The sequence below is a fragment of the Callorhinus ursinus genome, unplaced genomic scaffold (genome assembly GCF_003265705.2).
Source record: "Callorhinus ursinus isolate GAN/ISIS: 27379988/994484 unplaced genomic scaffold, GSC_fseal_2.0 scaffold10, whole genome shotgun sequence".
Lineage (NCBI taxonomy): Eukaryota > Metazoa > Chordata > Mammalia > Carnivora > Otariidae > Callorhinus > Callorhinus ursinus.
In genome coordinates this window covers 26,473,059-26,494,990 of record NW_027397072.1, presented here as the reverse complement: position 1 = coordinate 26,494,990, position 21,932 = coordinate 26,473,059, and the positions used below count along the sequence as shown (strand labels likewise).

General features: G+C 39.4%; 1 protein-coding gene across 4 annotated transcripts in view; it reads right to left on the bottom strand.

Annotated features, from left to right (window-relative positions):
• The window catches only part of SPAST (spastin), a 55,781-nt gene extending 34,086 nt beyond the window's left edge, over positions 1-21,695 (bottom strand). The window contains exons 1-3 of one of the 4 annotated variants that reach the window (XM_025868019.2): positions 20,976-21,695; positions 4,253-4,339; positions 1,873-1,956 (exon numbers count right to left, since the gene is read on the bottom strand). In XM_025868019.2, the coding sequence (XP_025723804.1) occupies positions 1,873-1,956; positions 4,253-4,339; positions 20,976-21,390 (586 nt within the window). In that variant the 5' untranslated portion in view covers positions 21,391-21,695. The remainder of the gene's footprint in view (positions 1-1,872; positions 1,957-4,252; positions 4,340-20,975) is intronic. The other 3 variants (XM_025868020.2, XM_025868018.2, XM_025868017.2) reach the window with 3 other exon arrangements.
• Between the last annotated feature and the right edge of the window lie 237 nt (positions 21,696-21,932).

Genomic DNA, 21,932 nt, shown 5'->3' with positions numbered 1-21,932 from the left:
GGGCAAAAAACTTACAAACACAATGGACCATATAAGAATGAATAAATGAATGAATGAATGAATGAATAAATGAATGTATGTGCGTGTAAATACATGAATGTTTATGTATGCATGTGTAAATACATTTTTCCACAAAAGCAAGGTGGTGATTACAGACAGGTAAGGAGGAGAATAAAAACCAGCATTTTTGAGTACTTACTATGATTAGGTTCCTTCAATAATTCAATGGTCACATATGGTGAGATAAATATTATCTATTAGCATATTATAAATGAGATGAAAAAGGCTCAAACATGCTAAATAACTTACCACAAATCACAGAGCAATAAACACATAAGGTCTGCCTGTTTACCAAATATCTATTTCTATCACATCAAGTTATAGTAGAGAACCACCTAAGAAGGGTGGGCTTTAGTTCCACTTTGTTTTTGGGTTACTTTACTTAAAAAAAAATTTCAAAACCTATACCTTCAAAGAGAAGATGAAAAGTTTCTCTTTATAGACCGATTCCAGCTGATAAATACAGAAAGAATGACAGAATTATGTCACTAGGCATCAGTCATCAACTGCTACTAACATCGCTAGATGTCAGAACTACTGACAAACACACAACCACCTATCAAGTAGTCTTATTATTAAAAAATAAAAATCAACTTTCAAATCAACTTTTCAAATCATCCAATCAAGACTCTATATCCAACTATCAATTTACAGGGAGGACAGAAGAACACATTAAAAGATATCATGGAGATGCGTAGAGCAAAAGACAGACTGCAGGAAACCACTACATGTCAAAGATCTGGTTCATCAACAAATTACGAGAAAAAAACAGATGAACTTGTATATTAAAAGACATATATCATATGAATCTTCTTGAGATTCTGGTACAAAAAATTATTAGAAAAATAGCAAGAACTATTAAGTTTTGAGATACTGACCATACATATTATTTATTATTATTACACTGTACATTATATGTAAATTATATTTGGACACTGATCATTTCTATGGCCATAATTTTTTGTTACTATTAAAAGAAATTATTAGTTATTTTTTAGACGCGATAATGGCATTTTGGTAATTTTATTTTTAAAGCATCTTTTTCTTTTAGAGATACAATATGAAATACTTGTAAATAAAATAAAAAGATGTCAAGAATTTGTTTCAACATAATATGGAGTGGGGGTGAGTGGTTAGGGATTTACTGAAGTTGACAAACTCTTTCTGTAAAAAGCCAGATAATATTGAAAATTTTTTTTAAAGATTTATTTATTTATTTGAGAGACAGAATGAGAGAGAGAGAGCACATGAGAGGCGAGAGGGTCAGAGGGAGAAGCAGACTCCCTGCTGAGCAGGGAGCCCGAAGTGGGACTCAATCCTGGGACTCCAGGATCATGACCTGAGCCGAAGGCAGTCGCTTAATCAACTGAAGCCACCCAGGCGCCCAATATTGAAATATTTTTAAAAGTTACATATTAAAAGGCTCTGAGGGCTGTATGATCTCTGTATCAACTATTCAACTCTGCTGTCACCGTAGCATGAAAGCAACCAAACAATAATAGAGGAATGAGTAACTGTGCCATCTTATAAAAATAGGCAGTGAACTGGGTTTAGTTCATGGGCTGTAATTTGCCAGCCCTTGAGTACAGATAAATCAAGACTGACTATGAGTTGATAATTATTACAGCTGAGTGATGGATAATTAATCCATTATACTCTATTTTGTATATGTTAGAAATTTTCTGTAGATTAGAAAAAAAGCCTAGAACACATTTTCAAGATTACTGATCTATTTCCATCTACATTTAAAGTTTCACTGAACACACATTTCAAATACAGCTCATTCCAATTATACAATTCATTAATTGATACCTAGAAGTTGTAAACGGTCCTTGGCCATAACCAAATTAGTCATCATTTTAGCTTGAAGGCGTCTAGCTCTTTCACACTGTTCACCTGAAAGAACAAATAGGAAAGGAAATTAAAACATCTATGTTTCCCTACTAATATTACTTCAAGATAAAATATTATCCCAACTAATCTCACGGGGAGACAGTTTTTTTTTTTTTAAAGATTCATTTATTTATTTGAGAGAGAAACAGAGAGTGGAGGGGCAGAGGGAGAGAAAGAAAAGCAGACTCCCTGCTGAGTGCAGAGCCTGACATGGGGCTTGATCTCATAACCCTGAGATCATGACCTGAGCTGAAATCAAGAATCGGATACCTAAGCAAATGAGCCCTGGGAGTATAGTCTTTATAAAGTATCTTTAAAAAATCAGTTACAGGGCACCTGGGTGGCTCAGATGGTTAAGCATCTGCCTTCAGCTCAGGTCACCATCCCAGGGTCCTGGGATCGAGTCCCGCATCGGGCTCCCCGCTCCCTGGGAGACTGCTTCTCCCTCTGCTTCTCTCTCTCTCCCTCTCCGTCTCTCATGAATAAATAAAATCTTAAAAAAAAATTAAAAAAAAATCAGTTACAGTTCCTTATGATGGTTTCAGACCCACTGTGGTATTTCATGGATTCCACATGTTATTTCACGGATTTTTGAGGTGTATTTTTTCCCCTACATTAAAAAATCTCTGAAACTGAGGTGTGTGTGTGTGTGTGTGTGTGTGTGTGTGTGTGTGTGTGTGTGTTTCAGAGAGGGAGGGGTGTGAGGGGTAAAAGGAGAGAATCTTTAGCAGGCTCCATGCCCAGGGCAGAGCCTCAGGCGGGGCTCGATCTCACAACCCTGAGATAATGACTTGAGCTGAAATCAAGAGTTGTACACTTAACCGACTAAGCCACCCAGATGTCCCAAGAGATGTGTTTTATAACCAGTACCAACTTACTAAAGCTATCAGCCAGGCTGCACTCATACCACAGTTTGTCATTGCCTGTGCAGAAACAAATTTGGTCCTTGATGTTAATACTGCTGTTACAGCTATGTCTAAATAGGATGAAGACAATACATGCAATAAAGTCAAATTTCAAGTGAGAAGAAGAGAATGTGTCATAGTTCAACTGACCCTGTTTTTTCTCTTTAGTGGTACAAAGGCATGCTCCATTTAATGAGATACTATTTTTCTTATTAACTCATTTTCTCCTAGCTCTTCCTCCATGCAACTGACAAAGAATGACAAATACACTGTGTACGTAATTCATAAAGTCATGCTCATAAACTCATGAAAAGTCTCAAAGGCCTAGCCTCCCATATTGTTCTATTCTGCTCTCTTTTGTGCAGGACATCAGTAGCTAGAGAAGTACTCAAAATAAAAAGGGGAGAGAAAAAAACCTAGCAAATATTAGATACATTGTAATTATTAGAGATTAGCTGATATAAGTAGTAGAGTCAGCCAACCAGACAACAAACATCCACTGGGTGGACTGATCCATAATGCTAAGATTCTCAGCCTATATAATTTTTCCTTTTGAATTTATTTTAGCTATGATAAACTGAAATACTTTATTTAACAGTCATACCCACATACTACACAATAGTCACAGCATCATATTTAAAAACTCAGGCTCTGAAGTCAGATTGCCTGGGTTCAAATCCTTACTCTACCTACCACTTGCTAGCCATGAGACCTTAGGCAAGTTACTTAACTTCTCTGTACTTAAGGTTATCTATGTGAATAGTAAGGATAACAGCAGCAGCCTCAGAGTGTGGGGTTGTGATGAAAATTAAAAAAGATAATACACATGAAGCACACACAGTGATGCTTGGGCACATAGCAGAGTGTGCAATAAATGTCACCTATATATTTAAAGATATCATTAGACTCTAATTTTTAATTTTAGGCGATAAGAAAGTAAAGATGAGAAATAACCTCTTTGGTTTTAAAAAGCTAAGTGTGAATCAAAGCAAGACATTTATAGCTCATATCCTAACATGCAGTTAAGCATTACCCACAAACACAAAAGGGAGTCTGATTAACTACTCCTTCCCTGCCTCAACAATGAGGGAAGGACCAGGTTTCAAAACAGACCTAAAAATGAGGCTAAAACTCACCAACAGTGGGTTCAAGGATGACACAAGTAATATACTGGTTTTTGCCTGACTGCTACCAGGTAATCAAGTTTAAGCATAGCTGGTTATAACTTCAATTTTAGCATAGGTAATAAAGCATTAACTGTAAATCTATAAATGTTAATAATAACATTTCAAAATCTGTCAAATACTTTTAGTAAGATAGCTGTATCTGAAATTAGGGCAATCATGTAAATAGAATTTGGGTTGGCTATGAAACAAATGTAAATATAATCTTACCTTGTCCTGTAACTATGACAGCGATTCCTTTTTCTAGTTCTTCAATACCTTTCTTATACCATTCCACAGCTTGCTCCTTTTGTCCTGCTTTAAAATAGAAAGAACTATTTGTATATATACTAGACATTATATACTAGAATATACTAAACATTTTCCAAATCTTGCTGTTATTAACTGATACATGAAAAAGTGGGTTGTGATCAAATAAATCTGAGAAATATTATTACTAAACGACTTCTTAGTACCTTTAGCATCCTAATGTATATGTGAATTTCTAAGAGGGGGTACAGACTTCAATCTTTCTCAAAATTTTAGGGCTGTGAATCCTTTGTTTGCCATCTCATGGTATTGATGCTTATAACCACAGAAATACTATACTATGTAAATAAATTTTAATTAGGGAGAATTTATTTTAAATAAATGGCTTTTAAAATACATACAATTAGAATATATAAACATGATTTCAATAATGGGATAAAGAACACTTTTTAACCCAATTGTATTGAAATCTGATATAATTTGTTCCCTTCTGGAGTGAGTTCTTATTTAACAAATGATTGCATCATGAGAATTGATACATGAGATTACAAGTGTGGCATTTAGTAACATTAAGTAACACACCAATTTTCTTTGAAACAAATGACTGGTTTACAACTTAAAAAGGATCTAAAAATTCAGCAAATCAAAATGTGTGTATGATATTTCTCTTTTTGTTTTGAGACGCCTGGGTGGCTCAGTCAGTTAAGCGTCTGCCTTCAGTTCAGGTCATGATCCTGGGTCCTGGGATCGGGCTCCTTGCTCATCAGGGAGCCTGCTTCTCCCTCTGCCCCCCCCCCCACTCTCCCTGCTTGTGCTCTCTCTCTCTCTCTCTCTGATAAATAAATAGAATCTTTTAAATAAGATACTTGTTTCTTTTAAAGAAAATTTTATTTTCAATTGGTAAACATTTATCTGCCAAGGAACTAGACATTCTTTTTTTCCCCTTTCTTTTTGAGAGAGAGCTCGCACACACTGCAGGGGGGGGTATGGCAGAGCGAGTGGGAGAAAGAAAGGTAGAGGGAAAGATAGAGAGAGAGAGAGAGAGAGAGAGAATCTTAATCAGGTTCCACACCCAGAGAGGAGCCCGATGTGAACCACAGATCATGACCTGAGCCAAAATCAAGAGTTGGACACTTAACTGACTGGGCCACCCAGGCACCCCTGTGTAGGATATTTCTGTAAAGTGGTAACAATTATATGCAAATCTCATTGTTTTTGAAAATTAATTTCTTAGTCCATAGAATCTGCAAAGCCTAAGTGGCAAAGAGATACAGTAAAGACGGAAATCATCTATTAGAACCAGGTTTTGGGGGCACCTGAGTGGCTCATTCGGTTAAGCGTCTGCCTTCAGCTCAGGTTGTGATCCCAGGGTCCTCGGATAGAGCCCTGTGTCGGGCTCCCTGCTCAGCAGGGAGTCTGCTTCTCCCTCTGCTCCTCCCCCCTACTCATGCTCTCTCTCTCTCAAATGAATAAAATCTTTAAAAAAAGTTTTCTTTTTCATATCCCTATGAAACAAAACAAAAATTCTTATGCCATTCTTTAATTTTATTTGAAATTTCAAAGCCAATAAAATATGACTCCCTTGATTAACATAGGTAAGTCTTACTATAAGCACCACACACATCTAAGAAATGCTGCCCCCTTATGAGTACCACCTACCCCTTCCTTCATCCCCCAAATAACTCACTAACTAGATTCAGCCCCTGGGATGGGGTGATTTCTTATTATAGTGCCATTAGTACTTCACACAGTTTATGAGCCAGAATAAGTGTTCAATAAGTACTTGATAACGACACATGAAGAAATTATTAAGAATTTATTATATATTCATTCAAACTATTTTGATGCTTACCTTCCTATTTTCTTATTAAAAAATCTGTTTATGTGTATCTTTGGTTTTTTAATTTGAAAAAAAGAGGGCAATTATAGAAAATAGTAAAATAGCATTTCCACTGGGAGTGATGATAACCGATAACAATGTCACATTTGCTTAAAATTTTTTTTTAAGATTTTATTTATTTATTTGGCAGAGAGGGAGAGAGCGAGCGAGAGAGAGAAAGAGTGAGAGAACACAAGTGGGGGAAGGGCAGAGGGAGAGGGAGAAGCAGACTCCCTGCTGAGTAGGGAGCCCCATGCGGGGCTGATCCAGCCCCAGGCCACGTAGGACTCCCTGCTCAGTGGGAAGCCTGCTTCTCCCTCTCCTTCTGTGGCTCCCCCTGCTTATGCACACTCTCAAATAAATAAAATCTTAAAAAAGGGTTTTTTTTATAAATTACAATCTAACAGATACAAAAGTTCCTTTTTTGTGCTTCTTCCCATTCCAAAGCTCCTTTCCTTTCTAGAAACCACTATAATATATTCAGTGCATATCTTTCTAGTAATGTTTTTCTATTGTTCCTATTTTATTTTAAAATTTTATATTGCTTTTGAGATCTGTGTTGCTATACAGAGATCTAGTTCACTCATTTTGACTTCATATAGTATCCTTTATCATCCTATAATTTATTCAACTATTTTTCTATTAAAATATATTTAGGTTGTTTCGTTTCTCAGTATTTCAAATAATGCTTCAATAAACATGCTTATACCTGTCCTCTTATATACTTGTGCCAATTTCTCGGGTATATGTTTAAGAGGTAGAGTTAATGAGCCATAGTTCATTTCCATTTCACTAGAAATGAACAAACTACTTTTTGAGAGTTTTTGTACCAATTTCCACTCCTAATAGCAGTGTATGACAGTTCTCACTGGCAACATCCAAACAAATGTTTTATGGAGTTTTAGTACATTACTGTAGGCAAATTAAATGACTGATTACACGGGGCACCTGGGTGGCTCAGTTGTTGAGTGTCTGCCTTCACTCTGCTTGGGTCATGATCCCAGGGACCTGGGATTGAGCAGCAAGCACATCGGGCTCCCTGCTTGGCGGGGAATCTGTTTCTCCTTCTCCCTGTGCCTTTCCACCCTACTCATGCTCTCTCTCACTCTCTCTCTCTCAAATAAGTAAAATCTTTTTAAAAAAATGACTGATTACAAATAAATTCACTTGCTCAGGGAACCGGGGTGGCTCAGTGAGTTAAGCATCTGACTCTTAGTTTTGGCTCAGGTTATGATCTTGGGGCCATGAGATTGAGCCCCACACTGGGTTCTGCACCGAGCATGGCGCCTACTTAAGATTCTCTCTATCCCTCTCCCTCTGCTCATGTGTGTGAGCACGTGCATACACAAGTGTACGAACACTACTCTCTCTAAAAATAAATAAATTCACATGCTTAATAATTACTCAATTACCTAACATTCTTTGATAAGAGGTAGTTGATCCGCTGCATTATTTGAATCTCACAAGTCAGTATGATGGTAGAAAATGCATAAATAATTCTTACAAGACTTGTACAAGACTGCTAGAGAAAGGATAGACATATAGGTCAGCAGAACAGAAGAGAAAGTCCAGAAATAGACCCACACATATAACACTGATTGACTTTGACAAAGATGACAAGGAATTCTGTGAAGAAAGAAGAGCCTCTTTAAAAAACAATGTTAGAATCATTGTCAAGGGGCCCCTGGGTGGCTCAGTTAATCATCTGCCTTCAGCTCAGGTCATGATCCCAGGGTCCTGGGATCAAGCCCCACATTGGGCTCCCTGCTCAGCCAGGGATCTGCTTCTCCCTCCCCCTGCTCTTCCACTCTTGTCTCTCTCCCCTTCTCAAATAAATAAATAAAATTAAAAAAAAATGATGCTGGGGGGCGCCTGGGTGGCTCAGATGGTTAAGTGTCTGCCTTCGGCTCAGGTCACGATCCCAGCATCCTGGGATCGAGCCCCACATGGGGCTCACTGATCCTCGGGAAGCCTGCTTCTCCCTCTCCCTCTAACGTTCCCCCTGCTTGTGCTCTCTCACCCTGTCAAATAAATAAATAAAATCTTTAAAAAAAAAAAAAAAACAATGATGCTAGGGTGCCTGGGTGGCTCAGTGGTTAAGCGTCTGCCTTCAGCTCAGGTCATGATCCCAGGATCCTGGGATGGAGCCCCACATTGGGCTCCCTGATCCTCGGGAAGCCTGCTTCTCCCTCTCCCACTCCTTCTGCTTGTGTTCCCTCTCTCACTGTCAAATAAATAAATAAAATCTTTAAAAAAAATGATGCTAGAATAATGGCCATCCATATACCCAAAAAAAAAGCAAAACCAAAAACTTCAACATAGAAAAAGTTAATTTGAAATGGATCACAGAGCTAAATGTAAAACTAAAACTATAGAACTTATAGAAGAAAACAAAATTCTTCATGATCTTGGCTTAGGCAGAGATTTAGAACATAAAAATCACAAACCTTAAGAGGATATAACTGATCAACTAGACTTCATTAAAAAAATTTTTTTAAAGATTTTATTTATTTGGGGCATCTGGGTGGTTCACTTGGTTAAGCGTCTGCCTTCGGCTCAGGTCATGATCCCGGGGTCCTGGCATCGAGCTCCACATTGGGCTCCCTGCTCAGCGGGAGGCCTGCTTCTCCCTCTCCCACTCCCCCGCTTATGTTCCCTCTCTCGCTGTGTCTCTGTCAAATAAATAAAAAATCTTAAAAAAATATATTAAAAAAAGATTTTATTTATTTGACAGAGACAGAGAAGGAACACAAGCAGAGGGAGTGGGAGAGGGAGAAGCCAGGCTTCCCGCCGAGCAGGGAGCCCGATGTGGGGCTTGATCCCAGGACCCCGGGATCATGACCTGAGCCGAAGGCAGACGCTTAACCGACTGAACCACCCAGGTGCCCCTCGATTTCATTAAAATTAAAAGCTCCTGCTCTTCAAAAGAGAGCTGGACAAGGAAAACACAAGCCACAGACTGGGAGAAAATATTTGCAAAACAACATGTCTAATAAAGGACATGTAACCAGAATAAAGAACTCTTACAATACAATGATTAATAAAAAGCAAATAATTCATTAAAAAACAGTGGGCAAAAGATTGGCTAATGTATACTTTATCAAAGAGAGACAAATGGCAAATAAGCACAAGAAAAGATGTTCAACATCATTAGCTGTTAGGGAACTACAAAATAAAATCACAAGATACCACTAAGTACTTAATTTAAAATTGAAAAAAATTACAAGATGTCAACTATACTCAAAAATATTTTAAAGCACTTAAAGTATAGGACAAAATATAAATGGATCGCACATATGTTTCCAAATATAAATACAAAATGGTATAGCCACATTGGAAAAGAGTGTGGTAGTTTCTTATGATATTAACATATATTTACCATATGAGCCAGCAATCCCTTCTTCTATGTATTTACCCAAAGAAATGAAAACATCAAAGACCAGTACATGAATGTTTATGGTACTTTATTCATAAGAGCTAAAAACTGGAAACAACCCAGATGTCCATCATTTAGTGAATGGATTAACAAACTGTGGTACATCCATACACCGAATATTACTCAAAATAAAAAGAAACAAACTACTAGTAAATGTAGGAACATGGATGAATCTCAAAAACATGCTAAATGAAAGAAGCCAGACACAAAAGGCTATATACTGTATGATTCCATTTATATGACACTCAGTGAAGACAAAACTATAGGGACAGATCAGATCAGTGACTGCCAGGGGCTAATGGGAAGGCAAGGGGACTGATTACAAGGGGGCACAAAGGAGCTTCTGGGGTGATAAAACATTCAGTATTTCAGTTGTTGTCACGGTTACCCAACTGGTCAAACTCACTGAAGTACACACTACTAAAAAAAGGTTAAATTTTACTGTATGTAAAATATACCTCAATAAATCTGACTCTTAAAGGGTTCAATACTCCCAACATTTATGTATAAGGATTTTCACTGTAGCTTCAACTATAACACCAGCACTATAATTTTCTTTACAAGAGCAAAAGTAGATTAGAAGACAAAAGGGAGAAAATTCTTTTTAAAACATCTGTTTGAAGGCATCAAAGAGTTTTCAAAACAGTGGAAATTACCCAAATTTGGAAAGGAACTATCTCACATTCATTAGGATGCTATTTTCAAAAATTATCAAAATCAGGGCGCCTGGGATAGAGTCCCGCATCAGGTTCCCTGCTCATCGGGGAGCCTCCTTCTCCCTCTGACCCTCTCCCCTGTCAAGCTATTTCTCTCTCTCTCTCAAATAAATAAATAAAATCTTTAAAAAAAAATTACCAAAATATGGAAAGGAAAAAAAAGCCAACAGAAGTGGGCCTGGCATTTGGGGCACATTTCTACTTGAAGTAACTGCCAATTTTGAAGGCAAAAGTGGCCAAGAAACTAAGCAGTGCTTTCAGCAGACTCATAGAACTAAGCCAACCAAATGTGAATTCCAGGGCATGCCCAGGAGAAGTACTAGCAAAGATTCCAGGATTTCGGTTGGGACCCTGAATTACTGAAGAGTTAAGAACTAGGCCAGCTTGCACAAGGGATTGATCATACTCAATCACTTCAATCCCTTAAGGTAAGGGAAACTACAGCCCCTACTGTCCACTGATCACCCTTTTGACTAAATTATGGCAGAAAAATCAAACCTTCCAATGCTCTCCAAGACACAAAAGGCCCTCGATACTTTACAGTTCTTAGTTTCCCTTACACATTTCTCTTACCTCTATAGCCCCAACTAACACTCAAACTATATCAAATCAAAAGAAGATTGGGGTGGCAGAAACTTACATTCATTGTTATACTTGAAATTATTAGCTAATAATTTAGTGAACTACAGCATCTAAGGCAAACAACAGCCCAAAGGTCAAATACTGTCAGCCACCTGTTTTTGTATGTAAAACTTTACTGGGGGGGGCACCTGGCTGGCTCAGTCGGTTAAGCTGACTTCTGATTTCAGCTCAGGTCATGATCTCAGAGTCCTGAGACTGAGCCCTGCATCAGGCTCTTCACTCAGCACTGAGTCCGCTTGGGATTCTTTCCCTCCTCCTCTCCTTCCCCCTTTGCCCCTCCCCCAGCTCATGCATGTGCTCTCTCTCTCTAAAATAAATAAACAAAATCTTAAAAAAAAACTTTACTAGATCAGACCTACTGTATGAGAGTTTTGAGTGTTCAGAGAGCTTAAAGTATTGTGACAGAGAGCTTAAAATATTTACTAAATGGCTCAATAGGGGCGCCTGGGTGTCTCAGTCGTTAAGCATCTGCCTTCAGCTCAGGTCATGATCCCGGGGTCCTGGGATCGAGCCCTGAATTGGGCTCCCTGCTCCGCAGGAAGCCTGCTTCTCCCTCTCCCACTACCCCTGCTTGTGTTCTCTCTCTCGCTGTGTCTCTCTCTGTCAAACAAATAAAATCTTAGAAAACAAACAAAACCTAAATGGCTCAATAAAAAATCAAACCCAACACAAAAACTGACAAAGGACTTCGGTAGTTTTCAAAGAAGACATAGAAATGGCCAATAAGTAAGTGAAAAAAATGCTCAACATCATAAATCATTAGGGAAATGCAATTCAAAACCATGATGAGGCAGTGCTTCACATCCATTAGGAAGACTATTATTTAAAAAAACCCTGAAACTAACAAATGTGGAAAAATTGGAAACCAATGGCACAAATGATGTGGAAATGTTTGGCAGTCCTTCAAAAAATGAAACATGGAATTACCATATGATCCAGCAATTCTACTCCCAGGTAGATATTCAAAAGTACTGAAAGCAGGGAAGCAAACAGATGCCTGTATATTAGTGTTTATGGCAGCATTATTCACAATAGATGGCAACAACCCAAACGTCCATCAACGACAAATGGTTAAACAAAATATGGTATATACATATAATGGAATATTATTCAGCCTTAAAAAGGAATGAAATCTGTTACATGCTACAGGAAGGCTCATGAACCTTGAAAACATTATGCTAAGTGAGACAAATCAAGATACAAAAGAATATTGTATGATTCCATTTACATACCTGAAATAGGCAAATTCACAGATACAGAAAGTAGAATAGAAATTATCAAGCACTGAGGGAAGGGGAGAATGGAGAAAGGAAGTTGGGTGGGGAGTTATTGTTTAAGGCGTATAGAGTTTCTGTTTGGAATGATAAAAAGTTCTAGAAATGGATAGTGGTGATGGTTGCACAACACTAGGAATGTATTTAATGCCATTGAACTGTACACCTAAAATGATTAAAACGGCAAAATTTAGGTTATCTATGCTTTACAAAATAAAAAAATTACCAACTGGCCCATTATAAGCACTGTGCTGACCCTTGGTATACAGCAATGATAATGAAAAAAATACTGGCACATGCAACATCACAGAATAATCTGACAAGCATATATTGAGCAAAAGAAGTCATACACAAAAAACACATACTGTGTGATTTCATTTGCAAAGCTGAAGGTCAGGCAAAACTGCTCTATAGTGTTAGAGTTAGGATTTGTAGGTATCTTTGCAAAGGATGAGGATAGGAGTAAGTGGAAGAGAACATTACAAAGGCAGGCTTCTGGAGTAATACTCTATTTCTTGACCTGGTAGGGTTTCAAACTGCTATGTTCACTTTGAAAATTCATTAAGCACTACAGTAATTGTGCATTTATGTATAATTTAATCAAAGTTTACTTAAAAACCAAAAAAACAGAAGGGGAAGGTAAAGTATATTGAAATGGAAAGAGTCCCAATACATTAAGGAAAAGGTTACAGATCAGTTTGTATGTAACATTTTTTCCCTCAAATGGATAAATATTTATGTTTATATAAATACACAAAGTCAGGTAACTTATTAGTAATCATCTCCCTAAGAGTAAGATTACAGAGGATTTTCACTTTCTATATTTATATTTGTTCATTATTTTAATTTTTTTAAAGATTTATTCATGGGGGGGGTGTGCACACACACAAGTGGGGTAAGGGGCAGAAGGAGAGGGAAAAAGAGAGGATCTCAAGCAGACTCTGCAACAAGCACAGAGCTACAGAGCTCTGTCTCAACGCAGGGCTCAATCCCACCACCCCAAGATCATGACCTGAGCCAAAACCAAGAGTCAGACGCTTAACCAACTGAGTCACCAGGGGCCCATTATTTTAATTTTTGAGTATATGTTAGTGTACAAGCAACAGAAATACTAACGATACCCATCTTTAGATAGAGGTAAGTATAGTAGACTAAGTTATGAATTATCTATTGCATCTTTTCATTCAGATAGTAGTAGTACCCATATTGCCACAAGAAGGGTCAAAACAAAAGTAGTTTGGGGTGGAGAGAGAGGATGTATGTTTGTGATAAGTTACAATATGGGGACTTAAGCCCTTGCTTATCCTTTAGTAGCTGTACGACTTTGGGAAAGTCAGTAAATCTCTCTGAGCTTTAGTCTCCTGACCTAAAAACAAGATGACATTTCTTTCACCTAACCGTGAGTTGTGGCAAAAATCAAATGAAATAGGATATGTGACAATACTTTAAATAATGAAGAAGCACATAAACATTACTATCTTTATTATATTTGGTACATCTGTTAATTTAAATCCTTCTACTCCTGAACTGCATGCACAGTGTATGTCCAGAGGTCCTGGCATTGGGCTCCCTGCCCAGTGGGGAATCTGCTTCTTCCTCTCCCTCTGCCCCTCCTCCTGCTCGCGCTGGCTCTATCTCTCTCTCAAATAAATAAAATCTTAAAAAAAAAATCCTAGGAAAGATTTCATTGTGTGCTAAACCCTAATAAACCACAGGATCATGAAGCATCAGTGAATAGCCCCCAGATTACTTCTCTCATAGTTCACTATTACAGAAAGGATACTTTCTACTGTGTTTTAATTCAGCAAAAAGGTCATACTTGCATTCACTTTCGAACTTCAAGATTTATCTCTGAAGGAAAGTCTTACTTTACCATTTAATTGGGAAGGTTTTGAATCCCATGTAAAGAAATCATTTCAGTTTTGGACATTTTTTTTAAATCTTAAGAATGTCAATTAATCTATCTTTGAAGTATTTGTATTTACTATGGGTAGTGGGTAATTTTAACTTTTTTCTATGCATTTTCTTTATTTTCCAAATTCTCTGAGATGCTTGCATTACATTCACATATGAGTACAAAATGATTAATTTTCTCTCTTTTACAATAAAAGGTTAGGATACTAAGTGAGCTTAGGAGGAAACTTCCATCTGTATTTTTCTGAAGGGTCACAATTAGCAAAAATATTTTTATATCACTCTTCAGATAATTTTTCTTCTTCCTCAAATGTCATTTATGTGGCTGCTGTATCCTAAAAAGGGTAATAGAAAACGGGTATCAAGGTTTAACAATAACTTGCAGGGACTAAAATCTTAAAAGGATTGTTGAGTAACAGTAGTCCCATTTTCTGAGGACCTACTATGTGCAGGCACTAAGTAGTTTATAAACACCAACTCAGTGTAGTAACTTGCCCAAGATCTTGAATAGTCAGAATTCAAATGTCATTTTGGATACTAGGCACACTACAATTTAAAAAGGGTAAAATTAGACCCTCAAAGCTGAGAAAGAGAAAAGCAGTCCCTGACATCCAGGAGCTGGCCTAATACTATCAGGTAGGCCTTGGTTTAACTAGGAGCTGACCTGGCATTACTGCTAGGCCTGGTGTTCTGTTGAACATAAACAATTTCACAGAACATCAACATCAGATAAGGTCACTTTGTGATTGTGATGGATGAAGACAAAAACATGACCACTCCATTATCATGTCTAAACATAGACAAAGCATGAATATTGTCCAAGCCATGAACTACCAAGCATCCCCCTCTTCAGACTAATGAGTGCTTCTCAACCAGTTACAGCTTTAGCCTCATTCTGGTCTTCCCTCTTTCTAGATCACATTTAAGATACTTAATCACAGAATACCCCTCTTCCTGACAGCATCCAATGTAGAGCAAAATCCTGCTTCCTTAAATCCTCCTCAATATCACCTGATACAAGCCCAAATCCTGTAAGTTATTTCTAGCACCCTTTTCCTGAGATGTCATGGTTCCCATCGTGTGTGTTCTCCCTGCTTCAATAATAAATCCCACTTGTTCAACCAAAGGTGTTCTAGTGATGGCTGACTGAAAGACACTGACAAAGCTGACTTCAGAACAACAGTTCTCTCCTTTTCTATTATGCATAAAATATTGCAAAGAGTTGCAAAGATACATGAATACGTTTAACATGTTTATGCTATACCTTCATAGCTGTAAAACACAGTCTCTAGGGGCGCCTGGGTGGCTCAGTTGTTATGCGTCTGCCTTCGGCTCAGGTCGTGATCCCAGGGTCCTGGGATCAAGCCCCGCATCGGGCTCCCCGCTCAGCGGGAAGCCTGTTTCTCCCTCTCCCACTCCCCCTGCTTGTGTTCCTGCTCTCGCTATCTCTCTCTGTCAAATAAACAAATAAAATCTTTAAAAAAAAAACAAACAAACCACATAGTCTCTAGGAAAATCATAGATTTTGATATTTTTCTTTCCTCATTTACCAGAATGAACCGAAGAGATGTGAGTGTGCTCAAAGTTCCATTCTATAGGATGTCTAGCACGAGTAGTTAATTCACAAAGAGAAAAAAAAGGCTACATCAGCACATTAATACCTCCACTGGTATTATATATGTCAAGGAGTATTATAGCTTAAAAAAGATGAAAACTAGTAGAGAAATAGAGAATCTATACTTTGCCAGATGTCAAAAAGCCAACTACTATTGGGTGGAACACGGGGAATATGATAGTGAAAAAGAGCCAGGAAGGGTTAGGGAAGATCCTTTTTCAATAATTTAATATCCATTTACTGACTGCCTATCCCTTAACTGCTATCAGGATGATTAACAATAATCTTAGGAATCTAGGGGTGCCTGGGTGGCTCAGTCATTAAGCGTCTGCCTTTGGCTCAGGTCATGATCCCAGGGTCCTGGGATCGAGCCCCGCATTGGCTCCCTGCTCTGCGGGAAGCCTGCTTCTCCCTCTCCCACCCCCCCTGCTTGTGTTCCCTCTCTCCCTGTGTCTCTCTCTGTCAAATAAATAAAATCTTAAAAAAAAAAAAAATCTTAGGAATCTAGTTACCAGGTGAGTTTTATAGGGTTTAACTGTATTCTACATTAGGAAAAATATAAAATGCAATTACAAAACCAGCTAAAAACAGAGCAAAGGATTAAGTTCCTAACAGTGGCTGCCTTTTTGTCTCTTTAGTGCAAATGCCACTAAATATTTTTTTTAAAAGATTTTATTTATTTGACAGAGAAAGACACAGCCAGAGAGGGAACACAAGCAGGGGGCGGGTAGGAGAGGGAGAAGCAGGCTTCCCACTGAGCAGGGAGCCTGATACGGGGCTCGACCCCAGGACCCTGGGATCATGACCTGAGCTGAAGGCAGATGCTTAATGACTGAGCCACCCAGGCGCCCCGCCACTAAATATTCTTAAAGAGAAATGGGAAATGTTTATTGTGTATTTAATAAAAGGTAATGCTTTTCTTTTGGGAAAGAGTGGTATTATGTAAATATCCATCCATCAGAATAATTCTTTCCTTGTAATCATGGAAACTTTAAAGCAGAGTCATTAGGCCCAAGAAAATTGTCTAAAATCAATTCTTTCAAGGGGCGCCTGGGTGGCTCAGTCGTTAAGCGTCTGCCTTCGGCTCGGGTCATGATCCCAGGGTCCCAGGATCGAGCCCCGCATTGGGCTCCCTGCTCGGCGGGAAGCCTGCTTCTCCCTCTCCCACTCCCCCTGCTTGTGTTCCCTCTCTCGCTATCTCTCTCTGTCAAATAAATAAATAAAATCCTAAAAAAAAAAAAAAAGTTAATTCTTTCAAAATGGTGACTAGCAGTTTTTAGGAGTAAAAGAAAGTATCCAAATCTGACTCTTCTGATCTCTGTTCTCTATCTTCACCTTCTGAAAATATAGTTAGGCAAGGTGTTTTGTGTGTGTTTTAAATAGTGCAAGGTTGAGTTACATGGGAAAACAAAATTATATGACAATATTTTAAAAGCCTAATGTTTTAAATATGAGCTGACTGGGAATAAATATAAAAGGATTCTATTTAGACAATTTCTGTCCTTGATGCCAGGATCTTCAGACCTACAAGCCTGAGAAACCGGCTCTCCCTCGTTCATACAACATACTGGGCCCTTACTGTCAAGTTCTATATACTCCAGGTAATCAAACCACACCTAGAAAACCTGCACCACTGTATTGCCCAGGAGATCTCAGGCTTGTCTACTTGTAGGAGCCATGCCAAACATGTTAGGTCATGTTCTGGTTAATCCAAAGACCCACTATGACAACCTCCTCTTTTCCCCCAAGTATTCCAAGAGGCCCAGTACTAACATTACAAAACAGAAAACCTGCTTAAAGCAAAAAGTATAAAATTTTGAGTGGCATAATTTTCTGTTCACCAAAACTCTGTCCCTGGTTCTGCTAAATGTAAGTTCACTCTTTAAATTTCAGTTTCTGCATACACATAATGGATATAAAAGGTTATCAGTTTTCCAGGGATGTTCAACAATTAAATATCCAAAAAATTATTTAACTCCTTGAAAATAATGAGACATATAATATGCATGAAAACATACACACATTTTAATGATCACATAGCAAATGCTGTCTTATATCTTACTGGTGAGGAAGTGAGTTTTTCTTAAGTAGCATCTAGAATGCATAAAGCTGTGCAAATAAACTGGTATCCAATAAATGCCTGTTTTAATGAACAGAACTCAAATATCCTTACATTAGGTAATTAGAATTTGCTGTGTTATTCTTCTTTATTTAAAATAGTTTGGTTTCAGACAAATTTAGGCCTTTTAAAAAATTCAGTGTCAAAGCTGAGTATGCCATAAGAATAAAATACAGAATAAACAGTCGCCATAAAAAGCACATTTATACACTACTTTATTGAAATAAGATTTAATTTGGCCTTTATTATTTCAAGGCATCAAATGTTTCAATTAATTAACAACATGACAGTCTGAAATAGTCCACTTTACCCGATGAAATAAAGTGGCTTTCAGTATACTTAGAATTGAAGTCAAGTTACTAAGGGAATGGCAGTGCATGACATTACTAGCCCCTTAATGGTTTACCAAAGTTAGGAAACCTTTGAAGACTGCTTTAAAGACAATTCATTTCTATTCGTTCATATATATTTTGATGCAGTGGGAAAGGAGAATAAAATTCTCTTATTCTACATTGCCAAGGATGGCTGAGAGATAAATAGACTAAATGTGAACTCTTACAGCTACTGGCTTAAGGCTAAAGTACAAAAAGTTTGAATATTCTAAAGGAAAAATATGAGAAGAGAACTATGACAGTATAAACTTAGCTTTAATTCATTTTTAAAGGAAAATGAGTATTTAACTCATTTGTTTCAGTTTGAACTAGTGTCAGCATATAATACATCAGTTGTATAACTCAAACTAAAAAGTAATCATAGTCCATTCTGATGTCTACTTTAGAAACTAAACTATAAATAAAGCAAAAAACTTTGAATAGAAACATCAGTAGAAAGAGGGTCAGTTATGTGGTCCATGAAAATATTTATTTTTTAAAAAATATTTTATTTATTTATTTATTTGAGAGAGAGAGAAACAGCATGAGAGGGGAGAGGGCCAGAGGGAGAAGCAGGCTCCCCGCTGAGCCAGGAGCCCGATGCGGGGCTCGATACCAGGACTCTGGGATCATGACCTGAGCCGAAGGCAGTTGCCCAACCAACTGAGCCACCCAGGAACCCCGAAAATATTTATACTTAAAAATATTTTAGAGGATTTAAACATAATAGATATAGTCATATATGTAATACTCTAAAGATAAGTCGTAAGTTTGAAACCCAAGGTCTGATTTCTACTTCTGTCACTTATCCCTCCTTATGGAACTGATTTCTCTTTAAATCTAAGAGCCTTGGGTCTTTTTTTTTTAATCCCTAGGTTATCCTTGTCTCCTCTTATCCTACCTCCCAACTCCTATCACCCAGTGTTAAATAAAATTTCCTTGTGTTTTCTGGCATTCTCTTCCTAAATACTACAAAAAAATCTACCCTTAAACATATTCCCTCTATTCTAAACATCTTTTGACCCAGATTAGTAAACTTCTGAGGACCCTACTATAATTGGATAGTGCACTCAAATGGTGCTTCTCTAGGAAGGGATGATGGTACTCTTATTCACCCTTACCAGGCATCCTTGGATGTTCCAAGAGGTGGTACAGAATGAAACAGTTAAAAAACTTCCTTCCACAAACACATGGCATTTTTTTCTTAAATAGAACTCTTTCCTAGAACTCTCTTTTTATATAGACTTTTTTTTTAAAGTAATCTCCACACCCAACGTGGGGCTTGAACTCACAACCCCAAGATCAAGAGCTGCATGTTCCACTGACTGAGCCAGCCAGGTACCCCCTTCCTAGAACTCTTTTAAACTCCAGTGTCCTTACAATCAACACCATGAATACGTGCCTCTTTCCTTATATCATACTCCTCACTCCTAGGCTCCACAAAGGAAATAGGTTTCAACAAAACTAAATTCTATAACAGTTTCTGCAGTTGACAGTGCTAAGAGATACTACAAATGACCTGCAGATTGCTTTGTTGGGTTGTTGGTTGGTTTGTTTTTGGCTAATTGACAATGCAAGTGAGTACCTAATTGAAGTGTAACACAAAAATGTTCTTTGGTAGTTACAGGAAAAAGATCTCTGCATATTGGAGGCAGGGATGAAAGGAGGGATTTTCAAAAATGTTGCAAGACTTCTAACTTTAGTTCTCATCTTCCATAAGAAAGTGTCCATTAGCAATTGGCATAGGTTTGGAATGACCTGTTTTAATTTTATGAGCCTCAGTTTGTTCATCTGTAAAATGCTGATACCAACAGTACCTTCACCTCACAGGGTAACTGCGAGGATTAAATAGAGAACACATACAAAGCTAACAGTGCAGCACTTGGTGCACTGAATGACTTAAAAATGTTAGTTTAAAAGGAATCTTGAAGTATACAGTATTCTTACCTTCATTCAGAAATATAAATCTTTAAAAATAAAAGAAATATAAATCTTTGTTTCAAGTTTTATGTACAATGATGTAAGTTTTTCCTGTTCATTATTTAACACTTCAATTGAGAAACGAAGAAGCTACCTTGGAATACTGATTTAGATGAAATCAAATCTAACAGGGACAAAAGTTTCATGTTAAAATAGAACTTTATAAAAAAATACTTAGAAGTCATTATATCGATAAAATGACTGTCACGAAACTTCAAAAAATAATGCCAATTTAGCTGTAATCATATGCAGCTGTTCCTTTCAAAATTAAGTCACCATTTCTTTTTTTCTGACACTACAGTACTCCGTTTTCATTAAAAGCCTATTAACAAGACACAGCTTCCCCGATACCAAAACCTTTTGGAAACCTGGCTCAGAAGAAGTCACACACTGTTTACAGTGCTAGAAAGGATCCGTGTGGTCACTGTAGGACAACTGTCACTGTCAGTAGCACGACTGGCTGTCTCATAGGGACTTGGGTCATGCGTAAGTGTAGGGGAAGGCTGGTGTCTGAAACAAAGTCGACAGCTAGGGTGCCTGAAAGGGGAGAGGTTTAACTGAGAATCGTAGAGGATGAGGGTCTGACTGCGGTGAAGCCGCCTCGGCGGGGGAGCGGGGGGAGATCAATTCCTGGGGTGCACCGACCGCCCCCGAAGGGACGCAGGTGTTGCCCTCCCTGGGCGACCCCACCGCTTTCTTCCCGGCGCCGCCGCCCCCTCCCTCCAGCCCCCCACTTACCTTTCTCGTCTTCATCGATGCGCAGGGCAATGGAGATGTACTCGAAGGCCTGTTTATGGAAGGCTCGGACGCGCTCGGCCTCCCCGCCAGGCACTGGCGCGGGGGGCGAGGCCGAGGCCGGCGCCGGCGCGGCCCGGGAGCTCCTCTTGGCGGCCATGAGGGCGCGGGAGAAGCGCTGGCAGAGCCACACGAAGAGGAGCCCCAGGTGGAAAGCGACCAAACGCAGCAGCGCGAAGCCTATGAACAGCGGGTAGGAGAAGTAGTACAGGTTCCGTTTATGGGGCGACTCGGGCCGGGGGGCCGGTCTGGGGGCGGGACGGGCGGGGGCCAGGCAGGGGGGCGGAGGCCTGGGAGGCACCGGGCTGCTGCCGCCGCCGGAGCCTTTCTTCTTCCCTCGTCCACCCGGAGAATTCATTCACAACTCCCACTGCCGCCGCCGCCATAACCCGCCTCCCGCAGACCGACGGCGACCAAGCGACGGCGGCGGCCACTGGGACGGCGAAGGCCAGAGACGCCCGCGCGCCCGTCGGTCCCAGGAGCTCGGCACCTCCACGCTCTGCTCGCCGGCCCCGCCCCTTTCTCCGCGCTCGGCCAAGAGCACAACCCCTTTCCTCCTCCTGCGGTCGGTGGCTCTTGCCCCTCCCGCTCTGTGTCCTCTCAGCCTCCTGGTAGCGCCGAGCGGTGGCCGCGCACGCGCACGCCTGCTCCTGTCTTTCTCCGGCGCGCGCGCTCACGCCGCCGTCTTTGTTGCCCTGAGCTCCTAGTGCGCGTGTGCAGCCCCCGCCCCTCGGACTCTTCCCTACGGAACTACAATTCCCAATGTGCAGTTCGGCTACGTCATCCTCAGGGATCCTTCGCCCTACAGACAACGCTGTCCCTGGGAGCTGCTTAAGCGGGGAACCTTGGTCATCAGCTCGCAGCGGCGACAGCTGCGGCTTGGTGTCGCCCGACTGGTCC